We start from the raw sequence: 27,925 nt of genomic DNA, 5'->3' as shown, positions 1-27,925 counted from the left end.
GGAGGAAGATGACTTAATGATGATAGGGATGAGAAAAATAGTGGTTGGTGATGATGAGGGTGATGGTGATGATGGTGGTGGTGATAATGTTGGTGATGATGAAGGTGATGGTGATGATGGTGATAATGTTGGTGATGGTGGTGGTGATGATGTTGAAGGTGGTGGTGATGATGATGATGATAATGTTGGTGATGATGAAGGTGATGGTGATGGTGGTGATGATAATGTTGGTGATGGTGGTGGTGGTGATGATGATGGTGGTGATTGTGATGATGATGGTGATGATGGTGATGATAATGTTGGTGATGATGGTGATGATGGTGAAGGTGGTGGTGATGGTGGTCCTGGTGATGATAATGTTGAAGGTGGTGATGGTGATACTGGTGATGAGGAGGAAGATGACATAATGATGATAGGGATGAGAAAAATAGTGTGAAATGTCTCATTAATAAATTTTGTCTGGGCGTGGTGACTCACACCTGTAATTGCAGCACTTTGGGAGGCTGAGGTAGGCGGATCACCTGAAGTCAGAAGTTTGAGACCAACCTGGCCAACATGGTGAATCCCTGTCTCTACTAAAAATACAAAAATTAGCTGGGCGTGGTGACAGGCGCCTGTAATCCCAGCTACTCGGGAGGCTGAGGGGGGAGAATCACTTGAAACCCGGAGCGGCCAGGCTCCTGGCGAGCACTCGTGAATACCAGCTGATCAAATGGATGGAGGCACAGACCCTGGTCTCCAGGTTTCTCCAGGGTGAATGTCCACAGACAGTGGTTCTGGCGCCTTGGCCATCATGGCTCTCTCTCCTGAAGGCACTTGAGCAGGCTAAGTCCTCTTAGCATCCCACACCCATAAGCCAACATGGCCTGTCTGGTGGAGCCTGGATGGAACACAGCAGAAAAGGGCCTTCACCTCCCTTACACTAGACTCTATATTTCTACTAATGCAGCCTCATATGGATCAACCCTTGTGACCATGCTTTAATTACAGCACCTTGGGTTAGAAGAGCTAGAAACCCACTGAGAGGCACTTCAGGCAAAAGAGGCAAATATGTGGGAAGGAATAGGCTACTTCATTAAAATCCAGGGCAGCCTGGAGGGCTGGCAGGCCTCCCAAGACACCAAATCGGAAACTCTTTAAAGCCATCTGGGCTGGCTGCTGTGTCTGGCTGGCTCTGTCTTCACACCACAATGAGAGGCAGCCAATAGGTTATTTCTACTTGAGGCTCCAGTCCCAGGACAGGATCTGATTGGTTTAGCTGTGCACCTCTCACCCAATCAGCTGTGACTGGGAGGCGGGGCTATACAGCACAAATGTGCAGCTGAATGAACTCCATCACTGCAGGTGAACAAGGCAATTTTCCCAGGACACCCTACAAGGCAGAAGTCATCTCGAACAGCCTAGTCTCCAGGGGTGACATTGAAAATACTGATCAGTTGCCACAGCTGGATCCTGAGCCACCATAATTGACACGGGCCATTGCACTCAGGCGGGGCCTGGCCCACACGGCCCTGGGTGCCCGCTTGCCACCTGCTGGTCGGGAGCCGTGAACACCGGGCCCACCCTCAGCCTCCCAGCTCCTGACACTTCTGTAGCCTGGCCTCTCACCCTACACAGGGCCAGACCCAAGCTACATTCGTGCCTGCACTCTTACCAGCCCCCTGTGTACTGTGCTTCCGGGTCCAACTCATTCCAGAGCCTGCTTCTGCCCTGGGCTGGAGCCCCAGGGCTGGCCATGATGACAGCAACTGCCACGGCCTCTTCCCTCCCAGGAGGCTCTGGAGCCACCTCTTGAGGTGAGTGGTGACAGGTGCTGCTGTGCTGAAATCAGGCAGCCAGGTGGTGGCCAAGCAGGAAGGAAGCTCCCGTCCTGAGGTGGTCTGTGGGGTGCTTCCATGACCATGGGCCTAACCTGGGTCCCTGGCATGGCTCCTGGGACCCTGTGGTTCCGGCTGGTGGCTGGGCAGGTGGCAGGAGAGATGAAATGCTGGGGTCAGCTTGGCATTTTGAAGGCCTTGGGGAGGACTCCGGCAGTATCCTGTCCATCAGCTTATCTATGGAAGGCAGGGACTGGGCCAAACGGTTGCACCAGCAGCCAGATGTGGAGCAGTTGCTTGTGGTTAGGTGTGGCTAACGCTGCCTCTCTGAGACCAGCTGTTTCTTTATTCTCAATATGAGACAGAGTGGGGAGCCGCCATGTCACTAGGGGGGGGTGACAGCTCCCTCCTACCCGATGAAAGGTTACGATGCCAAGGATTTACAAGGTCCCCTTACTGCAGTAGGTCCTAAGGAAAGGCTGTGTCTATAATTTATGCTCCCATTATAGCTTTAATATTTTACACGTTTTCCCTCTTTCATCCGTAGCCGACTTCTATTTGGCTTGTGTTCCACTATGACTCCCAGATCGCTTTCTGCCCTCTTTGAGAAAAGCCAGGATCCCCATCTTGATTAGAACAGAATGGGATATTACAGCTGAAGAGACTCACGAGCAAAGGTTGCCACACAGCGCTGTGCAAGCTAAGGCATGCACAAGGGTTCCTGGCCAAGGGGGCAGCGGGGGCTGAGATCCACATGGCTCCACTTCTCAAGCCGTTTTTCACAAAGGTGCCTTATGAGCTAACTGCCCTGCTGGAGGTTGTCTGGTCCCAGGGTCCTTCAAACTCTTTTGTCCAAAACCCACAATGAGAAATACAGCTTTTCAAGACATTCTATTTTCAAAAATTTCAAATATCCAGAGAAGTTGAATCTCATTTACCCCTCAGACTCTATCTTAATGTTCTGCACTGTTCTTTTTGTTGTTGTTGAGATGGAGTCTCGCTCTGTCACCCAGGCTGGAATGCATTGACGCGATCTCAGTTCACTACAACCTCCACCTCCCGGGTTCAAGAGATTCTTCTGCCTCAGCCTCCTGAGTAGCTGGGATTACAGGCGCATACCACCACACCCAGCCAGTTTTTGTATTTTTTTTTTTTGAGACAGAGTCTCGCTCTGTGGCCCAGGCTGGAGTGCAGTGGCCAGATCTCAGCTCACTGCAAGCTCCGCCTCCCGGGTTCATGCCATTCTCCTGCCTCAGCCTCCCGACTGGCTGGGACTACAGGCGCCTGCCACCTCGCCCGGCTAGTTTTTTGTATTTTTTAGTAGAGACGGGGTTTCACCGTGTCAGCCAGGATGGTCTCGATCTCCTGACCTCGTGATCCGCCTGTCTCGGCCTCTCAAAGTGCTGGGATTACAGGCTTGAGCCACCGCGCCCGGCCCAGTTTTTGTATTTTTAATAGAGATGGGGTTTTGCCATGTTGGTCAGGCTGGTCTTGAACTCCTGAGCTCTGATAATCTACCTGCCTCCACCTCCCAAATTGAACAATATTGGCTCACTGCAACCTCCGCCTCCTGGGTTCATGCGATTCTCCTGCCTCAGCCTCCCAAGTAGCTGGGATTACAGGTGTCTGCCACCATGCCTGGCCTTTTTTTTTTTTTTTTTTGGAGACAGAGTCTCGCTGTGTTGCCCGGGCTGAGTACAGTGGTGCGATCTCAGCTCACTGCCACCTCTGTCTCCCAGGTTCAAGCGATTCTCCTGCCTCTGCCTCCCAAGTAGCTGGGACTAAAGTGCCTGCCACCACGCCCAGCTAATTTTTGTAATTTTAGTAGAGACAGGGTTTCACCATGTTGGTCAGGCTGGTCTCGAACTCCTGACCTCAGGTGATCCACCTGCCTTGGCCTGCCAAAGTGCTGGGATTACAGGCGTGAGCCACCGTGCCTGGCCTGCTTGTCACATATCTCTTTCTCTCTCTGTCCATCTTTATTTTTATTTTTTTATTTTACTGTTTGAGATGGAGTCTTGCTCTGTTGCCCAGGCTGGAGTGCAATGGTGCGATCTCGGCTCACTGCAACCTCTGCTTCCCAGGTTCAAGCGATTATCCTGCCTCAGCCTCCCGACTAGCTGGGATTACAGGTCCCCGTCACCACACCAAGCTAATTTTTATATTTTTAGTAGAGATGGGGTTTTACCATGTTGGCCAGGCTGGTCTCGAACTCCTGACCTCAGATGATCCACCCACCTCGGCCTCCCAAAGTGCTGGGATTACAGGCGTGAGTCACTGCGCCCAGCCTGTCCATCTTATTTGATGCATTTTAAAGTGTCAGACACCTGTTATTCCTAAACACTTCTGCGTGCATATCATTGACTAGAGTTCAGTATTTGCTGATAATTTGGCTTCTTTTTTTTTTTTTGAGACGGAGTCTCGCTCTGTCACCCAGTGTAGTGGCCTGATCTTGGCTCATTGCAAGCTCCACCTCCTGGGTTCACCCCATTCTCCTGCTTCAGCCTCCTGAGTAGATGGGACTACAGGTGCCCACCACCACACCCGGCTCATTTTTTTTTTTGTATTTTTAGTAGAGACGGGGTTTCACCTTGTTAGCCAGGATGGTCTTGATCTCCTGACCTGGTGATCTGCGACCCTGGCCTCCCAAAGTGCTGGGATTATAGGCCTGAGCCACTGCGCCCGGCTGATAATTTGGCTTTTAGATAAATTTACGTACCATAAAATACACAAATCTTAAGGTACCCTCAGATTTTGATAAATTCATACACTTATGTAACCCAAACCCATCATGATATAGGCCATTTCTATCACCCTAGAAAATTCCTTGGTGTTCCTTCCAAGTCAATTCCTGCCCCAACCTGCAAGCAGTTTTGACTGAAGAAATACATGATATTTGTTTAATGTGTGGTGTGGTGTGGTCAGGTGTGGTGGGTCACACCTGTAGCCCCAGTTACTTGGGAGGCCACAGCAGGGGGATCCCTTAAGTCCAGGAGTAGAGGCTGCAGTGAGCTATGATCATGCCACTGCACTCCAACCTGGGTGATTTAAAAAAAAAAAAAAAAAAAAAAAAAAAAGGTTATATTTTGCATGGTGGCCCAGAGCATACATACCAAAACAAAACTTTTATTTATTTATTTATTTATTTATTTAGAGACAGAGTCTTGCTCTGTTGCCCAGGCTGGAGTGCAGTGGCACGATCTCGGCTCACTGCAAGCTCCGCCTCTCCGGTTCACATCATTCTCCTGCCTCAGCCTCCCAAGTAGCTGGGACTATAGGTGCCCGCCACCACACCCGGCTAATTTTTTGTATTTTTTAGTAGAGACAGGGTTTCACCATGTTAGCCAGGGTGGTCTCAATCTCCTGACCTTGTGATCCGCCCGCCTTGGCCTCCCAAAGTGCTGGGATTACAGGTGTGAGCCACCGCACCCAGCCCAAAACAAAACTTTTTAACAAAACGTAGCTTTAAAAAATGTGGTTCTCAGTCTTCTGTACTTATTTCTTGACCCACTAAAAATTTGCTACCAGCTGCTTGCAAAACACAGGTCTAGGTGCTGATCCCCTAAATAAAAATGAAAAACAAATGCCTCACCATGACCCCCCTTATGAACCTCCTCACTTTTGAGGTGTTTTGTTTTGGAGATGGAGTCTCACCCTGTTGCCTAAGCTGCTGGGAGGTAGTGGCAGGATCTTGAGTAGCTGAGATTACAGGTGCCCACCACCAGGCCCGGCTAATTTTTGTATGTATGTATGTATGTATGTATGTATTTATTTATTTATTTATTTTTTGAGATGGAGTCTCGCTCTGTCGCCCAGGCTGGAGTGCAGTGGCGCGATCTCGGTTCACTGCAAGCTCCGCCTCCCGGGTTCACGCCATTCTCCTGCCTCAGCCTCCCAAGTAGCTGGGACTACAGGTGCCCGCCACCACGCCCGGCTAGTTTTTTTGTATTTTTTAGTAGAGACAGGGTTTCACCGTGTTAGCCAGGATGGTCTCGATCTCCTGACCTCGTGATCCGCCCGTCTCGGCCTCCCAAAGTGCTGGGATTACAGGCTTGAGCCACCGCGCCCGGCCAATTTTTGTATTTATTGTAGAGACAGGGTTCTGCCATGTTGGCCAGGCTGGTCTTGAACTCCTGATTTCAAGTGATCCACCCACCTCGACTTCCCAAAGTGCTGGGATTACAGGCTCAGCCACTGTGCGGGCCACTTTTGAGGTATTTTGCAAGCACCAATTGCATCATCAAACTGGTTCTATTCCTTTAACTTAAAAACAAAACAAAACAAAAGGCACAATTCATGCTTTTTACAGAAAACTTGGAAAATAGGAAAACAGAAGCCCTCCTCTCAGCCCTGGCCTCCTCCATCCGCATCCCCTTCCCTCCCAGGCCCCCAGGCCCCCAGGCCCCCAGGCCTCCTCATTACTTTGCAGGGGTACTTCCGCGGCGCTGCGCCCTGGCCCTGCTCATTGGCGTCTCTGAAAGGAGTGGCTGCAGCTTCGGCTTTCCAGATAACCAGAGCTCTAGGCCGTTTCCCAGATTGGAGCACTGTAGGTTTTAAGAACTAAAACTTTAAAATATCAGCCATGTTAAAGGCAGTTTCTTTTCTTTTCTTTCCTTTTTTTTTTTTTTTGAGACGGAGTCTCGCTGTGTCGCCCAGGCTGGAGTGCAGTGGCGTGATCTCGGCTCACTGCAAGCTCCGCCTCCCAGGTTCACGCCATTCTCCCGCCTCAGCCTCCGAGTAGCTGGGACTACAGGCGCCTGCCACCACGCCTGGCTAGTTTTTGTATTTTTAGTAGAGACGGGGTTTCACCGCGTTAGCCAGGATGGTCTCGATCTCCTGACCTCGTGATCCACCCGCCTCGGCCTCCCAAAGTGCTGGGATTACAGGCTTGAGCCACCGCGCCCGGCCCTTTTTTTTTTTTTTGAGACAGAGTCTCGCTCTGTCGCCCAGGCTGGAGTGCAGTGGCCAGATTTCAGCTCACTGCAAGCTTCGCCTCCGGGGTTTACACCCTTCTCCTGCCTCAGCCTCCGAAGTAGTTGGAATTACAGGTGCCCACCACCAGGCCTGGCTAATTTTTGTATTTTTAGTAGAGAGGGGGTTTCACTATGTTGGCCAGGTTGGTCTCGAACTCCTGACCTCACATGATCTGCCCGCCTCAGCCTTTCAAAGTGCTGGGATTGTGTTTTGTTTTATTAAAAGCCCAATTAATTAATAAAAGAGGCCGGAATCAAATAAAGAAAGTGGTAGCCTTTATTTGCAAATATGCACGCGCTCTCGGGCGAGGTTCTCCAGTCCGCAAGTAGGGAGGGCCAGGGAAGTCGCGGGCCGGAGAAGTCGCGCTGGCACTTGCTGGCGACAGATTTTTATGCCTTGCGACCGGAAAGGGGAGGGCAGTGGGTGGGACGGGGGTGTCTTCATGGGCGTGGATGGGTAAGTTTTGATTTCTTCAGGTTGACGTTACTTGGCGCATGCTCAGTTGGTTTGCGCTTTCCTGGGCGCAGGTAAATTGGTGGTGAAGAACTCGGAAGCAACAGGGACTATGCCATCTTGTTCATTTTTCCTCCATCTTGGCCCATTCCTTCACCCAAACAGTCCAACCTCTCATTGATTACAAGCCTTTAGGGCGCAGTTTTCTCTCTGGCTGCTTCCTGCTGTTCAGGGGCGTAGTTAGGGTCTGAGGTTGGCAGTTGGGTGTAAGGGTGTAGGAGCATTTGATTGAAGGAAACTCGAGTAATTTTCTTGGACCCTGGCTTGGAGGAATTTTATAAAAATGGGAGCAAAACATAAAATAATGCAGAGAATTAGTAAGGGGATTAGGAAAGGAAGCATTTGTTGTACTATTGGCAGCAGCCATACAGGGTGTCCGGGTACTAAAGGGCTGTTAAATTGTTGGAGTTCTTTCTTGATTTTGTTTAATCTTTGAATGTTGGTGTCAACTAGGCCTGATTCATTTATGTAGTAGCAACATTCTTCTCCAAGGAAAAGGCATGTTCCTCCCTTTTCAGCAGTAAGATCATCTAATGCCCGCCTATTTCGTGCCGCTACCTGAGCCACTGAGGTGATCTGACGCTGTAAAGAGGCTGGGCTTTCAGCTGAAGCCCCTATGGCTGCCTGGAGCTGAGTGGGGAGGGTCTGTGTGGATGGAATCGAGTGGGCGAGGGCCCCTGTTCCAAGTCCTGAGGCTACTAGGGACGATGCTAAGGAAACCCCAATAACCAATGGAAGAAAGATAGCCCGTTTTTGGATTTTTTGGCTAGGAATAGTGAGCTGAGAAGTTAGTTCGGACAATTTTCCTTTGCCATATAGGGTTAAACTGGGTACCAAGGACACTGGAATGCAAAGAGACTGGGTGAGGGAGGTATAGTTAAGAGTTTTGGATAAGGTATGGTTACACCAGAAGTAGCCGCCAAGGGGAGCCGTCTGGGTTTTATTGGGAGCTTGGGTGTGATTGCACCATGAAGAATTTGGAGTGGAGTAACAGAAGGGAAGGGGTAGACTTTGTGGATTAAGGGGACTTGAGACAGGGGCGCTGATTGAAGTGAGCCGGTAGAGTCATTGGTAGTATTGAAAGCGGCTGGTAGGGGGACTGCCAAAAAGGGGGCTTTGCCGAGAGTAGCGCAGAGAAAGCATTGGGAAAGATTTTTCAGTCCGGCTGCCTGCGATAGATTAAGTCCTAGACGAATAAGGGCCAACCATGAGAATGGGTCTTTGTTGTTTGGGGGGTTTAACTGTTCCTGTAGTTTTTGTTTGCGTTGTTGTGTGACTGTGGTTAGATTTTGTAGAGCCTGCACAGTTTTAGGGAATTGTATCTGTTGGACATACGTTCTAATTACCCGGATGGTTACGGTTGGATATGAGGAACTGACTGTTGAATAAAGTCCGCCTTTTACCCCGCTGGCCCACCGGGAATCCCAAGGATCTTTGATGAGAAGTCTGTATTTTTTAGTATTTTTGTCCTGGGTAAATATGCTTGTTGTCATTTGTAGACCCCCACCTGTCCAACCTAACTGATGTATGTTGCAGTAAGAGTAGGGGCACCCAACATTAGCCTCTTGCCAGTAGTTCCAGCAGTTATAGTGGGTCTGGTCATATAGGAAGCACAGGGCCGGGCGATAGCCTGGAGTGAGGGAACTTAGGGTGAAGTTTAAGTAGATGGCCTGTTGGCAACCTAGCGGGGGGCAATCTGCAGTACCTTGCATGACTGAATGAACTTGGTTATTTGTGGTCCAAGTCTCAGTGATAGAGAATCTCCACACAAGTTAGGAGTAGTAAGAGGAGTTACTGGGATTATAGTTAACCATGATAATATTAACAAAGGTGCAGAAAGTACGCTCATTATGGCTAAAGTCACAGAGGGTTCCTTGCCAGGCTCGGTCTTCTAACTGATTAGGTGAGGAGTCGGGGAGAAGAGTGGCTAAGGGTTCTATGAAGAGGAAGTCAGTAATTGTCTTAAAAGAGAAAGGTATGGCAGGTAGGGTGCTAATGGTGTGGGTAGAGTAGGGGGTTCTTGCGGCATGAGAGGGCGCCCGTATACCAGTTCAAAAGGACTAAGGCCCGTGGGGCTTCTAAGTGCCGCTGGTAGTCTGGTAAGGGCAAGGGGTAGTAGGGTTACCCACGATTGATGTGCCTCTATGGAGGTTCTGGTTAGTTGTTGCTTGATGAGTCCAGGTAATGTTGAGAGAATCTGCAACCAGGGGCACAAGGGCATCATGAAAACAATGTTGGAGCCCGGGTGGGGATGAGAGGGTAGGTTAATGGATGCCCTAAGTTTGGTTAAGATGTTTCGTCCTATAAGGGGGTGGGGCAAGTGGGCATGATGAGGGAAGAGTGGGCAAAAGTGGGGCAAGAGGGCATGATGAGGAAAGAGTGGGCAAAACATGCATAGTCCAGGCAGCAATTTAACATCGGGGTCTGCCGAGGGTTAGACGGTTTACCCTTTACCCTAACTACTGAAATAGTGGAGCGTTGGCTAGGTCCTCCATAGGACGGCAAAACAGAGTATTGATGAGAAAAGAAATGGGCTTGCCCGCTACCTGTAGCGTTACCCTGGGCTGGGCGAGGGTGACCGGGGTCTCCGAGTGTGGGCACCGTCAGTCCTCGTCAAGGTGTAGGAGTTGGAAGGAGCCTTCCCACCTTTGAGGAGAGGCACTACGTTGAGGCGCGGTGCCTGTCCTGATGGCGGGGCAATCAGACTTCCAATGCCTCTCCTGCTGTCAAGCTGGACATGGCGTGGAAGGCGGGCAGGGATGTGGGCACTTATTAGCCCAATGCTCAGTCATAGGAGACTTGTCTTTTATCTTTTCTGCCGGCAGAGTGGGCAACGCTGGTTGGAGGGCAGCCACCAAAGCCTGTACCCAAACAGATTGCAGACGTGAGCCACCGCGCCCGGCTCCTTTTCTTCCTTTCCATGTAATAGCTTCATTGAGAAATAATTCACATACCAAATTCACCCTTTTAAAAAGCGAGCAACGCGGGGCGCGGAGGCCACGCCTGTGATCGCAGCGCTCTGGGAGGCGGCAGTTCCAGGCGGGCGGATCATTGGGCCGGGAGTTTGAGACCACCTGGGCAACGTAAACTCCGCCTCTATAGAAACAATTTAAAAAAAAGAAATAAGGAGCGCGCGGCCCGCGGGGGCAGCGCCTTTACCAGCCCGAGCCTGCAGCCCCCCAGGCCGCGCCGTCCTCGGCTCTCCCGGGCAGCGCCGGGGTTTTGTCAGGCGCGCGCTGCTGTTTGCCTGGACTGCGCTCCCTCTGACCCTGAAGCCAGCGGCCCCACCGACACGACCTAAAAAGTGAGAGCCACACGCGGGATCCGGAGACCACGCCAGAGTCCCACGGGCGACGGCTCCCCCAGGCGGGTCCACCGTCGCACGTCGGCGCATGCGCGCGGCCAAGCCGCTGCCCGCGCCCACGCCGCTGCCCGCGCCCACCAGCGCGCATGCGCGCCCCGCCCCGTACCTCCCCGTGCTCGGCCGTGTTGGTTCGTCCGCGCCGGGGGCGGGGCCTGCCTGAGCGCCCGCGGGAAATTTGGCGGGAACCGCGCCCGCCCCTTCCTCCCTTTCTTCTTCCTTCCTTGCTTTCGCCGCGCACTCCGCCGCCATGGAGCAGCGCCGCGTCACCGACTTCTTTGCGCGCCGCCGCCCCGGGCCCCGCATCGTGCTGCCCAAGCTGGCCTGCCGCACCCCCAGCCCCGCCAGACCCGCACTCCGCGCCCCGGACTCCGCCACCAGCGGCAGCCGCAAGCGCGCCCGCCCGCCCGCCGCCCCCGGACGCGACCAGGCCAGGCCGCCGGCCCGCCGGAGGCTGCGGCTGTCGGCGGACGCGGTGAGGGACGTGGGGAGACTGAACCCGGGGGGTTGGGGGCGGGGAAACTGAGGCCCGGGAAGCGGGGCTCGGAGAGACTGAGGCCGGGTCTCGGGGGCGGGGAAACTGAGGCCCAGGGGCGGACCTCGGGGAGACTGAGGCCGGGGAGACTGAGGCCCGGGGGGCAGGGCTCGGGGAAACAGGCCGAGGGACGGGGGTGGGGAAACTGAGGCAGGAGGGGACGGGGCGGGGAGGCAGGGCGGGGCGCGGGGAATTTGAGGCCGGGGGGCAGGGCGCAGGGAACTCTGGGACAGGTCGGGGGACCTTGTGGCCGCCCTGACACCACTGGGGGCTTGGCTGGCTTCTGAGATAAGCAGGAGGCACTGCGGGGTTTGCCCCGGGATCTGATGACGATGATGGGGCTGGAAGGGGGGTCTGCCCTGGAAACTGCCCGGGAAGGCGAGAGCAAGGCTGTGTCCCCAGCCAGCTTTAGCGCAGACCACCGCCTGCGGGAAGCCCTAAGCCCCCGAGCCATGCCCATCTGTTAACTCAGAGGGGCTTCTGATCCTTCAGGGTCTTCTGCAGAGCCAGGAGCACCGGGTCTTGTCATGGGTTCACCCTTGGGGTCCCTCTCACCAGGTTTCCAGCCCCAGTTCCCCCGAGGCCCCTGACTCCTCCGAGGCCCCTGACTCCCTCGAGGCCCCAGACATCCCAGCCTGCCCTTCTCTGGGCCAGAAGATAAAGAAATCCACCGCGGCAGCAGGTCAGCCATCCCAGCTGACCTCCTCGCAGAACCAGGTGAGGGGCGGGGCCTGGGGCAGATTCGGGAGGGCTGAGTGGTGCCGGCCTGACTGCCTGACGGCACCAGGTCCCCTGATCCCCTTGAAGGACACCATCTCTGAGCTTGCGTCATGCCTCCAACGGGCCCGGGAGCTGGGGGCAAGAGTCCGAGTGCTGAAGTCCAGTGCCCAGGATGCTGGGGAGTCCTGTACCCCAGAGGCCAAGGGCCGCCCTGAGGAGCCATGGTGAGTGCTGGGTGGGTGGCCAGGAGGCCTTGGGAAAGGCCGGCTGGTGGGAGGCATGGCCGGGCGATCCTGGCAAAGGCCCAGGTCTGCTCCTTCCGAGGAGGGAGGTGGTGAGGTCACCAGGGCGTGGAGCCAGACCCCTGAGAAAAAGGTCCTGAGCACCACTGGCCCTTTGCCCTCAGTCCCTCCTGTTGGGGGCAGCTCCTGCCTCCGGCGCTCTGGCAGGTTCCAAATGCTCCTAATGCTTTGGTGTGTTGTCTGCTCCTGCCCCTGAGAGCTGGCGAAACTGGGCTGGGGAGAGGGCAGAGCTTCCCTGGGGGTGCCGCATGGACACAGCAGAGCTGGGGTGTGGAGCTGGGCTTTCCTATCACCAGTTCTACCCCTAACGGTGCCAGTGCTGGTGGCTGTGCAAGGGCCGCGAAAGCCATCGTGTGTGGCGTGGCAGGCCGAATTGGAGGCTTCCTGGTCGAGGGGCCTGATGCTTCTCACAAGGCTCCTCCCTCCCTGACAGTGGCGAGAAGGCGCCCGCCTACCAGCGCTTCCATGCCCTGGCCCAGCCTGGCCCACCGGGGCTCGTGCTGCCCTACAAGTACCAGGTGCTGGCGGAGATGTTCCGCAGCATGGACACCATTGTGGGCATGCTCCACAACCGCTCTGAGACGCCCACCTTTGCCAAGGTCCAGCGGGGCGTGCAGGACATGATGCGCAGGTGAGTGGCCGCTGGGGGGCTGGGGCTGCCCTGGAGTTGGGAGGGGGCCCGGGCCTGCCGCCTCCTGAGCCGGCCCCCTCCTCCTGTAGGCGTTTTGAGGAGCGTAATGTTGGCCAGATCAAAACCGTGTACCCGGACTCCTACTGCTTCCGCCAGGAGCGCGGTGTCCCCACCTTCAAGGATGGTGTTAAGAGATCAGATTACCAGCTCACCATCGAGCCACTGCTGGAGCAGGGTAGGTGCTGGGTGCAAGACCTCGGTTTCCCCATCTGTGACCCACACACTTTCTGGGGTGGGTGTGAGGTGCTGGGCGGCCTGGCCGGGACTCAGGCCTGGACTCGTCCCACAGAGGCTGACGGAGCAGCCCCTCAGCTCACGGCCTCACGCCTCCTGCAGCGACGGCAGATCTTCAGCCAGAAGCTGGTGGAGCACGTCAAGGAACACCACAAGGTGAGCGGCCCCCGGCCCTGCTGTGCAAAGATGGTGGCACCAGCACTGCCTCAGCACGTAACCCTGTGCTTGGAGCATCCCTGCCACCCACGGCTTCTCCCGGGATGGAACCGGGCTGGGTTCACCCTGAGCTGAGGGCTGGTGTGCTCAGGGTGCAGCTGCAGGCACTGAGAAGGTCCCCAAGGCATTCAGCGAGTACGGGCCGTGGGAGGCCGTGTGCTCTCCCTCCAAGCTGAACACTGGGCAGAGGCTAAGTGACTTGCCCAAGGTGGCCCGGCTGGGACGGGGACGTAAGCATAGACAGCCCCACCTCACATGCAGCCTGCCCATGTTTCAAATGTGCCCAGTGTCACCCATCTGCTCCTTCTCCCCAGGCCTTCCTGGCCTCCCTGAGGCCCCCCATGGTGGTGCCGGAGGACCAGCTGACCCGCTGGCACCCACGCTTCAACGTGGATGAAGTGCCCGACATCGAGCCAGCTGTGCTGCCCCAGCCACCCGCCACGGAGAAACTCACCACTGCTCAGGAGGTGCTGGCCCGGGCCCGCAGCCTGATGTCACCCAGGGTGAGGCTGCGAGGCTTGGGCAGCCCCTTTCTCCCGGGTGGGTGGGCCAGCCTGACCCCGGGCATAAGAGGTGGGGCCTTGGCGATGAGCTTGACGCCTCATCTGGCTTCCTCCTTGGCTGGGAGGTCCAGAGAGTGGGCGGCATTTGCCCTCTGTCCCCAGCTGCAACCTCTAAGCCTGGCTCTGTCACTTGCCCCATGTGGGGAGTTGGCCCTGGGCAGGCGATGCCACACACTGGGACACTGCATTGACCAGCACAGACCACTCAGTGTGCCGGGCTAACTTGTGCCTTGAGAGATACCGGGGACTCCTGGGCAGAGAGCCAGGGGCATGTTGCCTCCTGTGACCTCTCTGCCCCAACTTGTCCCTCCCGCAGATGGAGAAGGCCTTGAGTCAATTGGCCCTGCGCTCTGCTGAGCCCAGCAGCCCCGGGCCCCCCAGGCCAGCACTGCCGGATACCCCACCAGCCACCCCGCCTGCAGCCTCTCCCAGCGCTCTGAAGGGGGTGTCCCAGGATCTGCTGGAGCGGGTGAGTCGTCCCCAGTGATGGCGGGTGGCGGCCTGGTGATCTGCTGCCCACTAACCAGGTCCCCACACCTGCTGCAGGTCCGAGCCAAGGAGGCACAGAAGCAGCTGGCACAGATGACACGGTGCCCGGAGCAGGAGCAGCGGCTGCAGCGCCTAGAACGGCTGCCTGAGCTGGCCCGCGTGCTGCGGAGCGTCTTTGTGTCCGAACGCAAGCCTGCGCTCAGCATGGAGGTGGCCTGTGCCAGGATGGTGGGCAGCTGTCGCACTGCCATGAGCCCCGGTACGTGCACGGCGGGGTGAGGGGGCGTGCACAGTGGAATTGCCCAGTGCTGCAGCCGCCTCCCCAGGTTTCTGACCAGGGGTGTCTATCACTGATTTGTTCCGTTCAGATGTGCAGTGGGCACTGGCCGCTTGCACTGGTGTGTGCTGGGTGCTTTGCCCTGCTTTGAGCCACCCCTGAGCCTCCACCCAGCCCTTCCACACCTGCAGCCTCTGGAGGCAGCTTTCCTCTCACAGCCCTGGCCCGTTTCCCTGACCGCCTGCAGTGCTTGGTCAGAAGGGGCCCCACATGCACCCTACACGGCCTCCCAGGCCTCTGGTCACCACACCCTGAGCACGTGGGGGTCCCCACACTACAGGGCACGCCCTGCCTCAGGGTTTTCGTGGGCTGGTGGCCCCCATGCTTGGTGCCTCCTCACATGGCCTCAACTGTAGGCCTGGCTCTCTCCACTCACTGTTATGCCTCCCAGACCCGGGCCTCTGATCAGAACCACCTCTGCCTTAAGGCCCGGGGAGGGGGCACTGAGGGCGACCAGGCGGGCACAGAGGTCGGGTGGTCAGGCTGGTCTCAAGTGCTGCCTGTGTGGGGCTGGGGCCCAGCACCAGCCTGTGTCCCCTTCTCCTCCCACAGGGGAGATGGAGAAACACCTGCTGCTCCTCTCCGAGCTCCTGCCAGACTGGCTCAGCCTTCACCACATTCGCACCGACACCTACGTCAAGCTGGACAAGGCCGCGGACCTGGCCAGCATCACTGCACGCCTGGCCCGCCAGGCCCGCGCTGAAGAGGGGCTGTGAGCCTGGGGGCCACTGGACAGATGGGGGCTTCAGGCTCACTGGCCTGGGGCCACCAGCATTTTCTAACATGATGCACTTTACGTTTCCTTTCCGGAGTGCCCCTGAGGGCCAGAGGCAGAGCTGGGCTGCAGGCTGCACAGCCCGAGGGTCTTTGGCTGCAGGTGGTGGCCCCTGCATGGGGCTCACCTGGTGGATTCACATTAAACTGGTTTCTGTGGGCACCTCTGTCCTTGCTGCTGGTGGGGAAGGGAAGCCAGATCCCAGCACCCCCTAGGGGGCCATCAGGGCAGGGGAATGTGGCTGAGGGTGAAGGGGGCTTTGGCAACATGGGGTTGGGTAGTGTGGGTGGCAGGAGGCCATCCTCTCTAATCTTGGAACCTCTGAATATGGGACGTTCCACAGCAAAGGGTGACTTTTGTCATTAAGAACTTCAAGATTGCCGCAGGGGCCTTCACAAGAGGGCCAGAGCCAGCCACCTTTGAAGACGCGGCCCTGCCCCGACACAGGCAGCCTGGAGAAGCTGGGCAGGACATCCCTGGAGCCTCCAGAAGGGACTGGCCTGCCCACACACTGACTTCAGTACTATAATAAAGTCGTGCTTACAGCCACTAGATCTGCAGTAGAACCCTTTCAGTAGCATTGGCCGCCTCAGGGTGGGACCTGCATTGACAGACTTAGTTACCCCTGAGCCCTCACGTGCTTCCCTAGAAGATGGGCCCACACGGCCTCTTTCTGCAGTGCCTGGATGGTTCCAGCTCCTGAGGTGAGAACCAGGCCAGACTGCTGGGCATCATGCCGAGCAGCACGTGCCCATGGTCCAGTTGGTTTGGTGGTGTCCTGGGGCTCCCTGCCCTGGGGAACAGGATGACAGGAGACGGCTCTCATGGCAAAGCTGTTTACTGCGTTCTCCCTGTGTGTAATTGGGCCCAGGGTGGCTGAAGCACAGCTTTGCCCCAGGCTTTGGCACTTCCAGCCCCAGGAGAGGTGCTGAACCCAAGCAAGGGATGTGTTCCCTGTGGGCAGCTAGTGCCCCTGGTGACTGCAGAGGTCACTGCAGTTGCCCAGGGCTGAAATGTCCCTGGGTTCCAGCTGCAGAATGTTGGGCTGGGAGGCCCTGTAGTCACTCATACTGCAGGAGAGAGAAGAAGGGTACAGGAGCCAGCTTCTCCCTGCCCTTAAGCGAGGTCAGCTCCACCAGGCTCACACACTCTAGGACCTCGGCCTGCAGGCGGCCCAGGAGCTCACAGGCGGCATGCATGGTTCCTGGGGATGGGAGGGTGAGGTCCCCAGTTGGCCTGGGCTGTAGAGACTGGGTGCTCCAGGCCAGCCCCTGGGTTGGGGAGGGGAGGGTATGGGGAGAGAGGAAGGTGTCGGCCTGGCCACCAGGCAATAGTAACCCACGCCACGCACAGCGAGGTCCTGCCCTACTCCCACCAGGCCCTTGGAGCCACAGCAGTTGGCTGTGGGGAGACCCTCACCACCAGTGGCCAGCAGATCATCCACGACGACCACCCTCTGTCCTGGCTCCAGGGCATCTTCCTGGATCTCCAGCTCAGCCTGGAGTGGGAAGTGGTGTGTGGTCCTCAGCCTCCCGCAGAAAACAGCTTTGTGTGCAGAGCTTGGCAGCTGCCACCCTAGGCCCTGACGCCAACCCCACCTTGCTGTTCCCTGGCTGTGTGAGCCCAGCCTGTGTCTCACCCTCTCTGAGCTCCCAAGAGCACTGTAACCACAGCAGCTCCACTTGACACGCCTAGGAGGGCCTTTAGAACTGGGGGAGAGTGGCCACGGTGGCCTGGCCCTCCCCTTCCTCTGGCCACCCCAGCCCCTTACCTTCCCGTACTCCAGGGCATAGGAGGCCCACAGAGTGGGGCCTGGCAGCTTCCCTCGCTTTCGGATGAGCACACAGCCCAGTCCAAGCTCCTGGGCCAGGGAGGGGCCAAAGAGGAAGCCTCGGGAGTCTAGGCCTGTCAGGGTGAGTGACAGGAGTGACTTGGCAGCATGGGAGTCCCCAGGGGCCAGGGTTGGGCGGTGGCAAGGGGTACATGGTTGGTTCCCAGCTGAAAGGCCAGTGACGTGCACCATTTAAGGAGTGTCACCTGTCACCTACCAGGAGTTGCTTCCAGGTCAGAGTGCAGACCTGGGTCTGTCTTTTAAGGGGCCACTTTTTAGCTGTGGTCCTGGGGGAGTCACCGCCCCTCTCCCCCAGCTCAGCAGCCCATCTTTAACGGGGCTGGTAGAAACCTGTCAGGCCTCAACTCTCTCTCAAAGGCACCTCTGCCCCAGGGCTTCTGTCTAAAAACGGAGTCTCTCGAGGTGACCTGAGCTGTGATGGTTGGGGGACGCTCAGGGAACCCTGCCCCAGCCTGGCAGGAGGTCAGGGAGGGCTTCCTGCAGGAGGTGAGAAGGGGGCTCTGGCAGTGCTGGCGCTTCCCTCAGGGCAGTGTGCAGGGAGTGGGCTGTCACGCCCTAGGAGAGGCAAGACCACCAGAACGCTCTGTTCTCCCTGGGCCACCTCTCGGGCTCTCCCGGAGGCCTCCAGGCCCCCCTTCCTTGGGTGGGCATTCCGTGATCTTCACCAGGGAAGGCCTGGCTCGTGGCAGGCGCTCAATACCAGCTCGCAGAAGGAACAAGAAGCGAGGCAGCTGGGCCCCGTAGATTCAGCTTGGGCACTCCAGGGAGACCAACTGACCTGGCGACTCGGTCACGCCTGTCCTGGGCTGGGGACCCGGAACCTGCGGGCAGGGCGCCTGCACAGCGCGGTGGCCTCGGGGGCCCAACCTCACAACCCTTCGGGGGCGACCCCAAGCACGGTGCCCGTCCCGGCGCCCCCGAAGGACCCCAAAAGCCCTCCCCCAGGCAGACGCGCAGAGCCCACGTGCTACCCTCGGCGCGCGCGGAGGCAGAGGCGCCCTGGATGCGGCCACGCGGCACTCGCCTGCGATGTAGTCGATGCGGCCCCCGTGGGTCGCCTTCAGGTGTCGCGCCAGGAGGCCGATGGCGGCGCGGAAGGAGGCGGGGTCCTTCAGGACCGGCGAGATGTCCCTGGACCCAAGGACAGGCCTGGTGACGCCGGGGCCGAAGGAGGGCAGCGGCCCCGGGGGCGAAGGTTGAGGGTTCCCGCCCTGCCCGCCCCGCTTGCCGGACAGTGCCGAGGTCGCGGGCAATGCTCTCCCATCCGCAGGTCGGGACGCCACGAGGGTGGCCTGCGCTTGCACCTGAATAACACGCCCGGGGTGGGGAAGTCGGGGAAGCTGCGAATCCGCCGCTCAACCAGCTGCAGCTCGGAGTCCGCCATGGCCGCGTGCGAGGAGCCAGTGGCGGCCCGAGCGCGCCTGCGCGGAGACTGGCGGGGCCGCCACGAAGGGCGGGGCATCCCCGGGGCGCGGATGCGCGGGTGAGGGCGGGGCTTCCGCGGGAAGGGGCGTCCCTCGCCAGAAGCATGTACCGTATTTCATGGACTCCTAGGCGCCATCGATTTTAAGACGCGCTCGCATTCCACGCACCACTGAGCAGAACGTTCGAACCGGACAAAGGTGCGAGTCAAGGCGCCCTTCCTTCTCTCGGGCCGCGCCTCTGACTGCAGCCAGGCAGCTGTGGGCCGGGGCCCTGGCGGCTGGAGGAGGGGCGTGAGCTGGTCTCGCCCACGCACCTGGCGCGCGTACGGGCCTCGACCTTTCTCCGCTATTGGCTGAGATCCCCACGCTGCGCGCGGGAGGCTGACGCGCGGGGTGGAGGAGGGCGTGAGGAAGGAGTCCAAGTAGCAGGAGCGCCGTGCAGGACCCGGAGGGAGCAGCCCAGGGCGGAGGCGGCGGGCTTGGGCTGGACCGGCCGGGGGCGCTGGCCTCTCGCGGATGGATGGGCCCTGCCGTTGAGGTGGCTCTTCCCCGCCCGGACCTGGGGGAGAGTGGCCGGAAGGCGTGGCCAGGCCAGGGGGCGCATCCGCGATGGCAGAGGCCCTTCTGTCCGCCTGCAGAAGCCAGGTGACTCCTCAGCCTTGGGGTGGGGAGCTGTGAACCCCCTGGCCGCCCGAGGACTGGTACCCAGGGGGTTGCGTGAGGCACAACTCCCTCCAAACACAATTTCCTTTCAAAAAAATCCCCAGGGCTAAAATACTTTGTGCTCTATTCCAAAACTTTTCTTCGTTTCACAGCCTTTTTTTTTTTTGAGACGGAGTCTCGCTCTGTCGCCCAGGCTGGAGTGCAGTGGCGCGATCTCCGCTCACTGCAAGCTCCGCCTCCCGGGTTCACGCCATTTTCCTGCCTCAGCCCCCCGAGTAGCTGGGGCTACAGGCGCCGCCACCACGCCCGGCTAGTTTTTTTTTGAATTTTTTTTTTTTTTTTTTTTTTGAGACGGAGTCTCGCTGTGTCTCCCAGGCTGGAGTGCAGTGGCGTGATCTCGGCTCACTGCAAGCTCCGCCTCCCGGGTTCACGCCATTCTCCCGCCTCAGCCTCCCAAGTAGCTGGGACTACAGGCGCCCGCCACCACGCCCGGCTAGTTTTTTTTTGTATTTTTAGTAGAGACGGGGTTTCACCATGTTAGCCAGGATAGTCTCGATCTCCTGACATCGTGATCCACCCGCCTCGGCCTCCCAAAGTGCTGGGATTACAGGCTTGAGCCACCGCGCCCGGCCTTTTTTTTGAATTTTTTACTAGAGACGGGGTTTCACCGTGTTAGCCAGGATGGTCCGGATCTCCTGACCTCGTGATTCGCCCGCCTCGGACTCCCAAAGTGCTGGGATTACAGGCGTGAGCCACCGTGCCCGGCCCATCATTTCGCAACTTTTCCAGTTCAGCTTTGGCCTGGCAGCTACTGCAGAAGGGAAAACCCACTCAGTGGAAGGCAGCCCCCAGGAGCCTTCAGAGCGGGGAGGCCGGAGGCTGCGTGTGGCTGCTGGGGCCCCCGTTCCAGGGCGGGTGGGGGACCTATCCTCTGATTCCGAGGGGCATGGCAGCGGCTGCCTCGAAGTGTGCCATGGTCAGGACTGGCAAGGCCTGGGGCCTGGGCTCCAGACCTCTAGGGAAGGTGCAAATGGAGGACCCTGATATCTTCACATCCCCGCGGAAGCTGCCACATGAGGCGGGCCCACGGGCCAAGTGTGTGAGCTGCACTTAAGCCGTCCACATCCAGCCCAGGAGGCCTCGGCCTTCCCCTCCTTGTTCCTGACTCTGTCTCCCAGATGGCCCGAGGGGGGCCTGGGACTGGGGGGTACTGGAGGAGGGATCTGGGGAGGGTTCAACACGGAATTGGCCCTGTCACCTCCTTCAACCCGGGGCTGTTGGGCTGGTGTAGGAACAGCAGGGAGCCCCGAGTCCTGCCCTTTGGCAAGGAATGCAGCGCTGGGCTCTGGAGAAGGTGGGAGGCAGCCGGAGCTGGGCACCTGATTCTTGGCAGCTGCTGGAAAGGTATAAAAGGAAAATAAATCTCGGGACCCCAAAATCACTAAGCCGAGAAAAGCCAAGCTGGGAATTAGGCAAACCTGCCTCCTGTTTTATTTCTAAGTAACGTAGCTACAATGATAAAGACTACATACCTCTCTCCTAATTAGCGTCCAAGGAAATTCCTTGTGGACAAAGGACAGACGGAACTGGAAGTCACCCCTCTGGGGCTCCTGAGACAAATGCTTATCTGATTGCTCCCCTCCCTTATTGTTAACATAAAAATGCGGATTCACTGGGCCAGACTGAATCACGTATTCAGTGGAAGGCTGGCCGAACCAATGTATGTCTTACACATACTATCTTATGTCTCCCTAAGATGTAAAGGCAAACTGTACCCCCAACCACCTCGAGCACGTGTTTTCAGGACCTCCTGAGGCTGTCACGGGCACATCCTTAACCTTGGCAAAATAAACTTTCTAAATTGACCGAGACCTGTCTCAGATATTTGGGGTTCCCAAACGCGTGAGACGGCAGTGTCCTGAGGTGTGAGGCTCCGTGGCCGAGGAGGAGTGTCCTGAGATCTGAGGCCCTGTGGGCGAGGAGGAGGGCCGAGCACACTCCAGGGTCAGGTCCGGGGCAGGTGGAGTCATGCAGTCCCCCTGTGTCTGCAGGTGCTGTCTGTCTGGCCTGGGCAGGGACGGGGGAGCACTGAGGCCAGAGCCGTCCTCCCCCCAGGCACTTGCAGAGCCAACTGGAGATTCCAGGCCTGGCCTGGGTCCACGCAGGTGCTAGTGGGACCAGAGGCACTTCTCGGGAATGGATTCTGGAGGTGTCAGACACTTCCCTAACTTTTCACAGCCCGGGGGTGCCCAGTTCTGGGAAATGAAAATTGAGAAAACAACACAGTTATTCCAAGCTCGCGTGGGCCCAGCAGCAGCACTTTGTTGTTCTGTTTGGAGACAGTCTCGCTCTGTCACCCAGGCTGGAGTTCAGTGGCGCGATCTCGGCTCACTGCAACCTCTGCCTTCCGGGTTCAAGCGATTCTCCTGCTTCAGCCTCCCGAATAGCTGCTGGGTTTACAGGCACAGCTATACTCCACGCCTCGCTAATTTTTGTATTTTTAGTAGAGACAGGGTTTCACCATCTTGACCAGGCTGGTCTTGAACTCCTGACCTCGTGATCCACCCGCCTTGGCCTCCCAAGGTGCTGGGATTACAGGTGTGAGCCCCCACGCTCGGCCATTTCTTTAATAGAAACAAGGGTTCCCCATGTTGGCCAGGCTGGTCTCAAACTTCTGACCTCAGGTGATCCGCCTGCCTTGGCCTCCCAAAGTGCTGGGATTACAGGCGTGAGCCACCACGCTTGGCCTTGAGCAGTCTGATGTGTCCCCTGCCCAGTCCAATCCCCGACTCCCATCTAATTGGCCTCAGTGTGGAGGCCACCTCAGTCCACGCGGGCAGCTACACAGACGCCTCCCCAGGAATCATGGGAACTCGGGAGCCGGTGCCCTCCCGACTCAGCCTCTCAGCTCTGAGGAGGCTGCTGTTGGAGGAGTGAGAACTTGGCGGGGAAGTCCCGGCTGTGGGGGATGCAGCTGCCAAGTGGCTGAGGGCCTCTGTGTGGCCAGCAGTGTTAGAAAGGCCCACCCTGAGCCTCTCAACTCATCAGCCTCTCCTGCAGCTTCAGCCTCTCAAGAAGCCTTTCCAGGGAGGAGCCGGTCCCTACCGCGCTGCTGGGCTCAGTTCAGTGTGGCACTGAGCGGAGCCCGCACCCCTCCATCGCCTGGGTGTGTGTGGACCTCACAGCGCAGCCCCACTTAGTGGAAGCCTTGCTTGGTGGGAGGGCACTTTTCCTGGCAACAGAAACGGAGACTTATGCCCCTAAGAGGAGCCTTCTTGGCTGAAATGAGTGCAGTTTGGTTTCGTGTCCCCATCCAGGCCACCTCTGTGCCACGTCAGATGCCGCATGGCCCTGAGGGCACCTTCCCGTCGGGACAGACTTTGAATTTTGGGTGCTGCTCAATCAGAGGACTAACGACACTCTCAGCCCTGGGCGGCAGCAGGCATGCCACATGAGTGTCCCTGCCCCCTTGGCCACCAGAGCAGGGGTGGGTTTGGCTGAGGAGGTTGCTCCCAAACTCCAGGGGCAGCAGAGGCAGCCGCAGGGTGTGTGTGAGTCTGCGTTTCTCAAAGGCTGCTCAGCTGTCCCAGGAGCAGGGGTCCAGGTGGCCAGACTCCCTCTCCTCTGTGTCAGAGACACCACTGAGCCCCTCGGCTGGGGCTGGCCTGCAGTTGGTGGGGACAGAGGGCAGGGAAGGGGTGAGGAGGGCAAGTGGCCCCCAGGCTTCACACGCCTGCCTGTGTATCTCCTCCGTGGCTCTGCTCGCGGTGGCGTCTGGGCCCCTCAGACTCCAATGGCTCACCTCGCCAGGTCTGAGTTGGCACCACTTTCCCCCTGCAGAGGGCACAGGTGTGGTGGTGGGGGCAGCTCCCCCAGTGCCCAGGAGATGGCAGCGGCAGCCAGGCTATGTGCGTCCCCCTCCCCTGCCCTGGGCCCCCGTCTCCATGGCTGGTGTGGCCTGCACCCGTGGAGCCACTGCAGCCTGGGTCGCAGAACAGGACCCAGCAGCACGGACTGGGATTGGGTGTGGAAGGCAGAAGCCCAGGGATCCTCCATGGCTGGTGGCCCTGGGCTCCTGGGGCCCGAGACTCAGGGGTCCTGAGACAGGGACCTCCCTGCTCCACTGCTGAGTCCAGAGGCAGGGACGCCAACTGCCCAGGTCCCTTTGAAGGAAGGGCCCTGAATATCTTCCTATGAAACTTGCCAGGCATCCCCACCAGCCCCCCAACTAACGGAGGTGGCCCTGCCCCGCCCAGTCCTAAATGACCCCTGCAGGGTGGACCCTCCCTGGGCAGGGACAAGGCCATCTGCCCTCCATGGTCCTCATTGCTGGGAGGTGCTGCCGATGTCCGGCGCTCTCCTGTTCCACCTGCCGGCCCACGCTGTGGCTCCCTGGCTGTGCAGAGCCACCACCTTCCTTCCCACAGCACGGCGGGCACCCAGCGGTTCCCACGCTGCAGCCAGGTCCTTTCGCCCACACAGCAGGAGCCCAGGCTGAAGTCTGCAGCTGCCCCGGGGTCCCGAGCTCCTGCGGTTTCACTCGGCGGATCCAGGGGCTGTGGGCAGCCACGCTCAGCCCACGTAAACAGGTAAGTGATGGCTCAGGGGCCTGGAGGCTGGGTTTGGCCATCTCCACTGTGCTCTGTGGGCTCTGGGCACCCAGGAGTGACACTGCAGACCTGTGTGTGGCCTGTTTTTGCTGACTGGAGTGCAGGCTGCACATGTCTCATCTGAAGGAGCCGCGAAGGCCTTCCCTGCTGGGACCCACATCACTGTGCTGGGAAACAGGCCTTTGCGGCCACTGCACACTCAGGATGGCTGGGCCGTCCACACCCCACCCTAGCGGACCCCCAAGCAGGGGACAGAAAAGCTGCTCCTAAGTGGCCCTGACTGCGCCCCCCAGGTCTGGACAAGGAGACGCATCCTTTGTGCCTTGAACACAGACTTCAGTGAAACTTTGGAGGCACATCTATGCTTGTGTTTCTGGCCGATGCTGGTGTGATTAGGCCGTTTCTCCACTGGAGGTGAACATGGCCTGGTCTCATCAGGCCGCAAGGAGATGCTGCTCTGGGTGACTGAGTGGGATCAGGTCTGACACGAAGGTCCCTGGGGCTGGCCCAGCATGAAGGAGGCACAATGGGAACCTCGCAGGTGGGCCCTGGGGCCGCTGCCACTCACAGTGCAGCACCAGTCCACCTGGGACCCAGCGGGCAGTGCCATTCCTGCCTCAGTGCCTGCAGAGCCTGGGGATTCGGGTGTCATCACAGGGCCCCTCCAAGGAGAAGCTGCCCATGTGGGAGTCGAGGACCAGGGGACCCCGGCCCCTCTCATGCTCCCTGCTGTCCCCCAGTGACCACCTGTGGGGGGCAGGAGAGGGGTCTTGGAGCTCCCCAGTCTCAGCTCAGCCAGGCAGAGGCCCGGGTGGCCGGCTCTGGACCTGCGGCTGCCCTGGCACAGTGTTGTTCTGGTCCCCGAGTCGCTCGGCTCCAGCTCCCTGAATCCTGGACACCACCACGTGTGCTCTGAGGCACCAGGGCCTTACCACTGATGGAGGCAGGGAAGAGCCCCTACCCCCACCCTGTGCTGGCCACGGTTCATCCTGGGGCCCCAGGTGGGTGGCTGCGGCCCCGGCACAGAGATGGCTGCCTGCATACCAGCCACTTACCATCACTGCCCAGTTGCATACGTTGAGCTGGGGCTGCCCGGGGACCAAGGCCTCCTGGTGCTGCTGGACGACCGAAGTGATCCTGCTGAGGGCCTCCTGGTACTCAGCGCTGGCAAAGCTGGGGACAAAGAGCTCTGGTCACATGGCTGTGGCTGCAGGGGTGCGCCTGGGGCCGACAGTGAAGGACAGGGAGGGGCTGGCCTGGGAAGGCTGAGGCTTCAGGGGTCTAATGGGCCGAGAACCACAGTGGGCAGTCACTGTGGACCACGTGCTCAAGCCTACAGCGGCCCCAGGCCTCGCTAGGACAGGCAGCAGGCACCTGAGCCATCCTCTGCCCTCAGACTCACGGGCAACGGAATAAATGGAGGCTCGGGAGGCCAAGCCCTGGCAGAGAGGCTGTGAGCAGAACCGTCCCGTCCTGTCCCCACGAGGGTGACCTGCCTGTGACCAGGACCTGAGACGTGTGGGCTGGGACTTATGTGTGGGTCTCCCCAGTACTCGCTACTACGTAAACATTTACAAATGTCATCCCATTGCCCCAAAAAAGCGGGAAATGGAGAGGAATAGCATCTGTGGTTCTAAAATTCCAATGCAAACACGTGGAGTGTTTGGATTCCTTTCGTTTTCACGAAGATACGATTACACAACTCGACGAGGTGCCGTGAGGGCCGCAGTTTGCGATGCTGTGAATCTAGGGTCCTGTCGTGCTGGGCTCTGAGGACATCTGCAGAGATGATGCTTTTTCACCATTTTCAATCACTTCTAATATCGCCAACATGCACCTGAACAGACACCTGCCCCCACTGTCATCGTGGAGATGCAGGGAGGAACTTCCACGAGTGTGAGGCTGAAGCTGGAGCTTGTCACTGCCCAGGCCGGGAGCCGCATTGCTGCTGGTGGGGACGCGGACTGGAGCAGCCACTGTAGAAGGCGGTGTGGCAGCTCCTCACAAAGCTAGAGATGGGGTTACCAGGTGAGCCAGCTCCCCTCCTGATGGAGCTGGGAGGTGTGGGTGGACCTGGGCCTGGGGACACCGCTCTGTCCACTCCAGGCTCCGTGCTGCCTTCCAGTAGTCACCATCCTGGGCTTCTGAGCTGCACACTTGGTGGAGGAGAGGTGCTGCTGAGGAAGTGCCCAATGGTCCCTGAGGCCATGGGAGGGGCTCCAGCCCAGGAACCTCAGCGCAGGCTCAGCCCCGTGGCAAGGTGGTTGCCCCGTCCAGAGGGTGCAGGAGCCTCGAGCGACCTTGGCAGTGGTGCTGCCACCCTCGGTCCTGTACTGCTCTCTGCTGCCTCCCACTGGCCCTACACAAACCCAGGCCGATTGGTAAGCAGAGAACAGCCTGGGCAGAGAGCAACTGCTGTGCTCAGGCCTGGCTCTGCCTCTGCACAGCCACTCCCCTGACGCTCCTGGGTCTTCCCAGGACCAACCTGATAGGGCAGGAATGCTGGAGACCACTGGAAACGCATGTGCCCCAGAACCCCAGACCAGCAGCAGGAACTGGGGACCTGCTCATCCTGCTGGGGTGAGGTGGAGAAGCCTCCAGCCAGGCCTAGCCCAGTGAGACAGCTTTGGGCAAAAAAAAAAGGAAGCCAGAGTGTTGGGCCTTCCTCCAGCCAAGTGTTGGGGCCTCTGTGTCACCCCTAAGGAGCTGCCAGAGGGCACGTGGGCTTGGTACTGGCGACCATGACCCTCGAGACTCCCAAGGGTAAGGGGAGGGCTTCCCTGAAAGCTGGCAGGCAATGGCACAGGCTCCGGCATCCTCGATGGGGTGAGGACAAGGCCCAGAGAGCAGAGGGTGGAGCTGGGGCTGGCGGCTTTCTGCCATTCCTCCTGCTAGCTGACCTGTGTCCTTGCACCTCCTGCTGGCCCCAGGGCCTGGACACCTCCCCTCTGGCCTCAGCCATCCCCAAAGGCAGTTCAGAGTTGGGGACACATCACTGGGGGCCGGGTGGACAGTGGCCCAGAAGGCACAGAAGTGGGGAGACCACCAGGGTGGACAGGAGCAGGCACCCTGAGAGGAGGGCAGGCCACCAAGCATGTGTGGGCACGAACAGCAAGAGGAGACACAGGCACGGGGAGGCGGCGGGCAGGGTGCAGAGGGGCTCCGTCCCTGTGGAGCCTGCGTTTGGGGGAGTCCGGCTGGCACCGCCCCAGCAGTCAGGAGGCCCTGCACCGACTTACCTCAGGGGGAACCTCTCCCCCGGGTCCCGTCCCAGGTGGAATATCAGGGGCAGCTTCGTGTGGTCTTCCAGGCTGTGAGTCGTGACCCCGGAAACGTTCTGCCCAGGGCAGAAATCAATGCCCTGCAATGAGAAGAGGAGGGAAAGTGTGTCCTGGAGCCCCTGACCGCGGCGTGAGGGGCCTCATCTGCCCGTGTCCTGGAGCCCCTAACTGGGGGCTGTGGGGGGCCTTGTCTGCCTGTGCCTAGCAGTGTCCCTGGTACTCAGCATGGTGCAGGGCACTGGCTGAACGCTGAAGGACTACTGGGCCTGTAAGCATCCTGTGGAGGAGGTGAAGCCACCCGCTCTGGACCCCCGAGATGCGTAGCTGGCATGCCTCACGTACCCCGTTTTCATGTACCCCTCTTCTTTGTGGGGCAGGTGAGTGTCCTTAAAACACCTTAGCCAGCCTCACATCTGGACAGCCACTAATTTCATGGAGGAAAGCCCCTTTTAACACCCCACTCTCTGCTGGGGATGAGAGGGAGGGCCTGCCCTGGGAGAAGGGAGAGCCACAATGCCCAGAATCCCTATAGAAACCCTGACACGGGGAAGAGCAGGACCAACACCTG

The 27,925-nt window shown here is 58.6% G+C and overlaps 3 protein-coding genes and 1 long non-coding RNA gene across 6 annotated transcripts in view; 1 reads left to right on the top strand and 3 right to left on the bottom strand.

Annotated features, from left to right (window-relative positions):
- Nucleotides 1-7,044: 7,044 nt before the first annotated feature.
- On the bottom strand, nt 7,045-10,702 carry LOC110742073. Of its 2 annotated transcripts, XR_004179702.1 has the most exons (4): nt 10,602-10,702; nt 10,259-10,400; nt 9,851-10,165; nt 7,045-9,501 (listed from the first exon to the last, which is right to left on the bottom strand). It is a non-coding gene; the product is annotated as an uncharacterized LOC110742073 (long non-coding RNA). The 2 variants fall into 2 exon arrangements; XR_004179701.1 differs by having other exon boundaries at nt 10,259-10,680.
- A 90-nt stretch (nt 10,703-10,792) lies between these two features.
- Nucleotides 10,793-15,689, top strand: CDT1 (chromatin licensing and DNA replication factor 1). Its single transcript, XM_009197053.4, has 10 exons — nt 10,793-11,140; nt 11,759-11,917; nt 12,008-12,144; nt 12,656-12,853; nt 12,943-13,088; nt 13,203-13,303; nt 13,678-13,866; nt 14,243-14,395; nt 14,473-14,674; nt 15,305-15,689. The coding sequence occupies exons 1-10, from the start codon at nt 10,916-10,918 to the stop codon at nt 15,466-15,468; spliced, it is 1,674 nt and encodes a 557-aa protein (XP_009195317.2). The 5' UTR covers nt 10,793-10,915; the 3' UTR covers nt 15,469-15,689.
- Nucleotides 15,690-16,347: 658 nt separating this feature from the next.
- On the bottom strand, nt 16,348-18,827 carry APRT (adenine phosphoribosyltransferase). Its single transcript, XM_003917315.5, has 5 exons — nt 18,684-18,827; nt 18,404-18,510; nt 17,299-17,432; nt 16,947-17,025; nt 16,348-16,731 (listed from the first exon to the last, which is right to left on the bottom strand). The coding sequence occupies exons 1-5, from the start codon at nt 18,761-18,763 to the stop codon at nt 16,589-16,591; spliced, it is 543 nt and encodes a 180-aa protein (XP_003917364.1). The 5' UTR covers nt 18,764-18,827; the 3' UTR covers nt 16,348-16,588.
- Nucleotides 18,828-20,928: 2,101 nt separating this feature from the next.
- Nucleotides 20,929-27,925, bottom strand: part of GALNS (galactosamine (N-acetyl)-6-sulfatase) — a 43,871-nt gene continuing 36,874 nt past the window's right edge. The window contains exons 12-14 of one of the 2 annotated variants that reach the window (XM_009197054.4): nt 27,316-27,437; nt 25,132-25,249; nt 20,929-21,721 (exon numbers count right to left, since the gene is read on the bottom strand). In XM_009197054.4, coding sequence (XP_009195318.2) covers nt 21,635-21,721; nt 25,132-25,249; nt 27,316-27,437 — 327 coding nt within the window. In that variant the 3' untranslated portion in view covers nt 20,929-21,634. The other variant, XM_021932287.2, reaches the window with a different exon arrangement.

The sequence above is a fragment of the Papio anubis genome, chromosome 18, assembly GCF_008728515.1.
Source record: "Papio anubis isolate 15944 chromosome 18, Panubis1.0, whole genome shotgun sequence".
NCBI lineage: Eukaryota > Metazoa > Chordata > Mammalia > Primates > Cercopithecidae > Papio > Papio anubis.
Note: the sequence above shows the minus strand (reverse complement) of the source record. Positions and strands in the feature narration are given on the sequence as shown.

Excerpts from the sequence above, each read along its gene's own strand:
- APRT (XM_003917315.5), bottom strand. The coding sequence starts at position 18,763 with ATGGCGGACTCCGAGCTGCAGCTGGTTGAGCGGCGGATTCGCAGCTTC. Across the intron at positions 18,511-18,683 it reads ACCCCGGGCGTGTTATTCAG|GGACATCTCGCCGGTCCTGA; the intron begins GTGCAAGCGCAG and ends CCTTGGGTCCAG. Across the intron at positions 17,026-17,298 it reads ATGCCCTGGAGTACGGGAAG|GCTGAGCTGGAGATCCAGGA; the intron begins GTAAGGGGCTGG and ends TTCCCACTCCAG.
- CDT1 (XM_009197053.4), top strand. The coding sequence starts at position 10,916 with ATGGAGCAGCGCCGCGTCACCGACTTCTTTGCGCGCCGCCGCCCCGGG. Across the intron at positions 11,141-11,758 it reads TGCGGCTGTCGGCGGACGCG|GTTTCCAGCCCCAGTTCCCC; the intron begins GTGAGGGACGTG and ends CCCTCTCACCAG. Across the intron at positions 14,396-14,472 it reads CCCAGGATCTGCTGGAGCGG|GTCCGAGCCAAGGAGGCACA; the intron begins GTGAGTCGTCCC and ends CACCTGCTGCAG.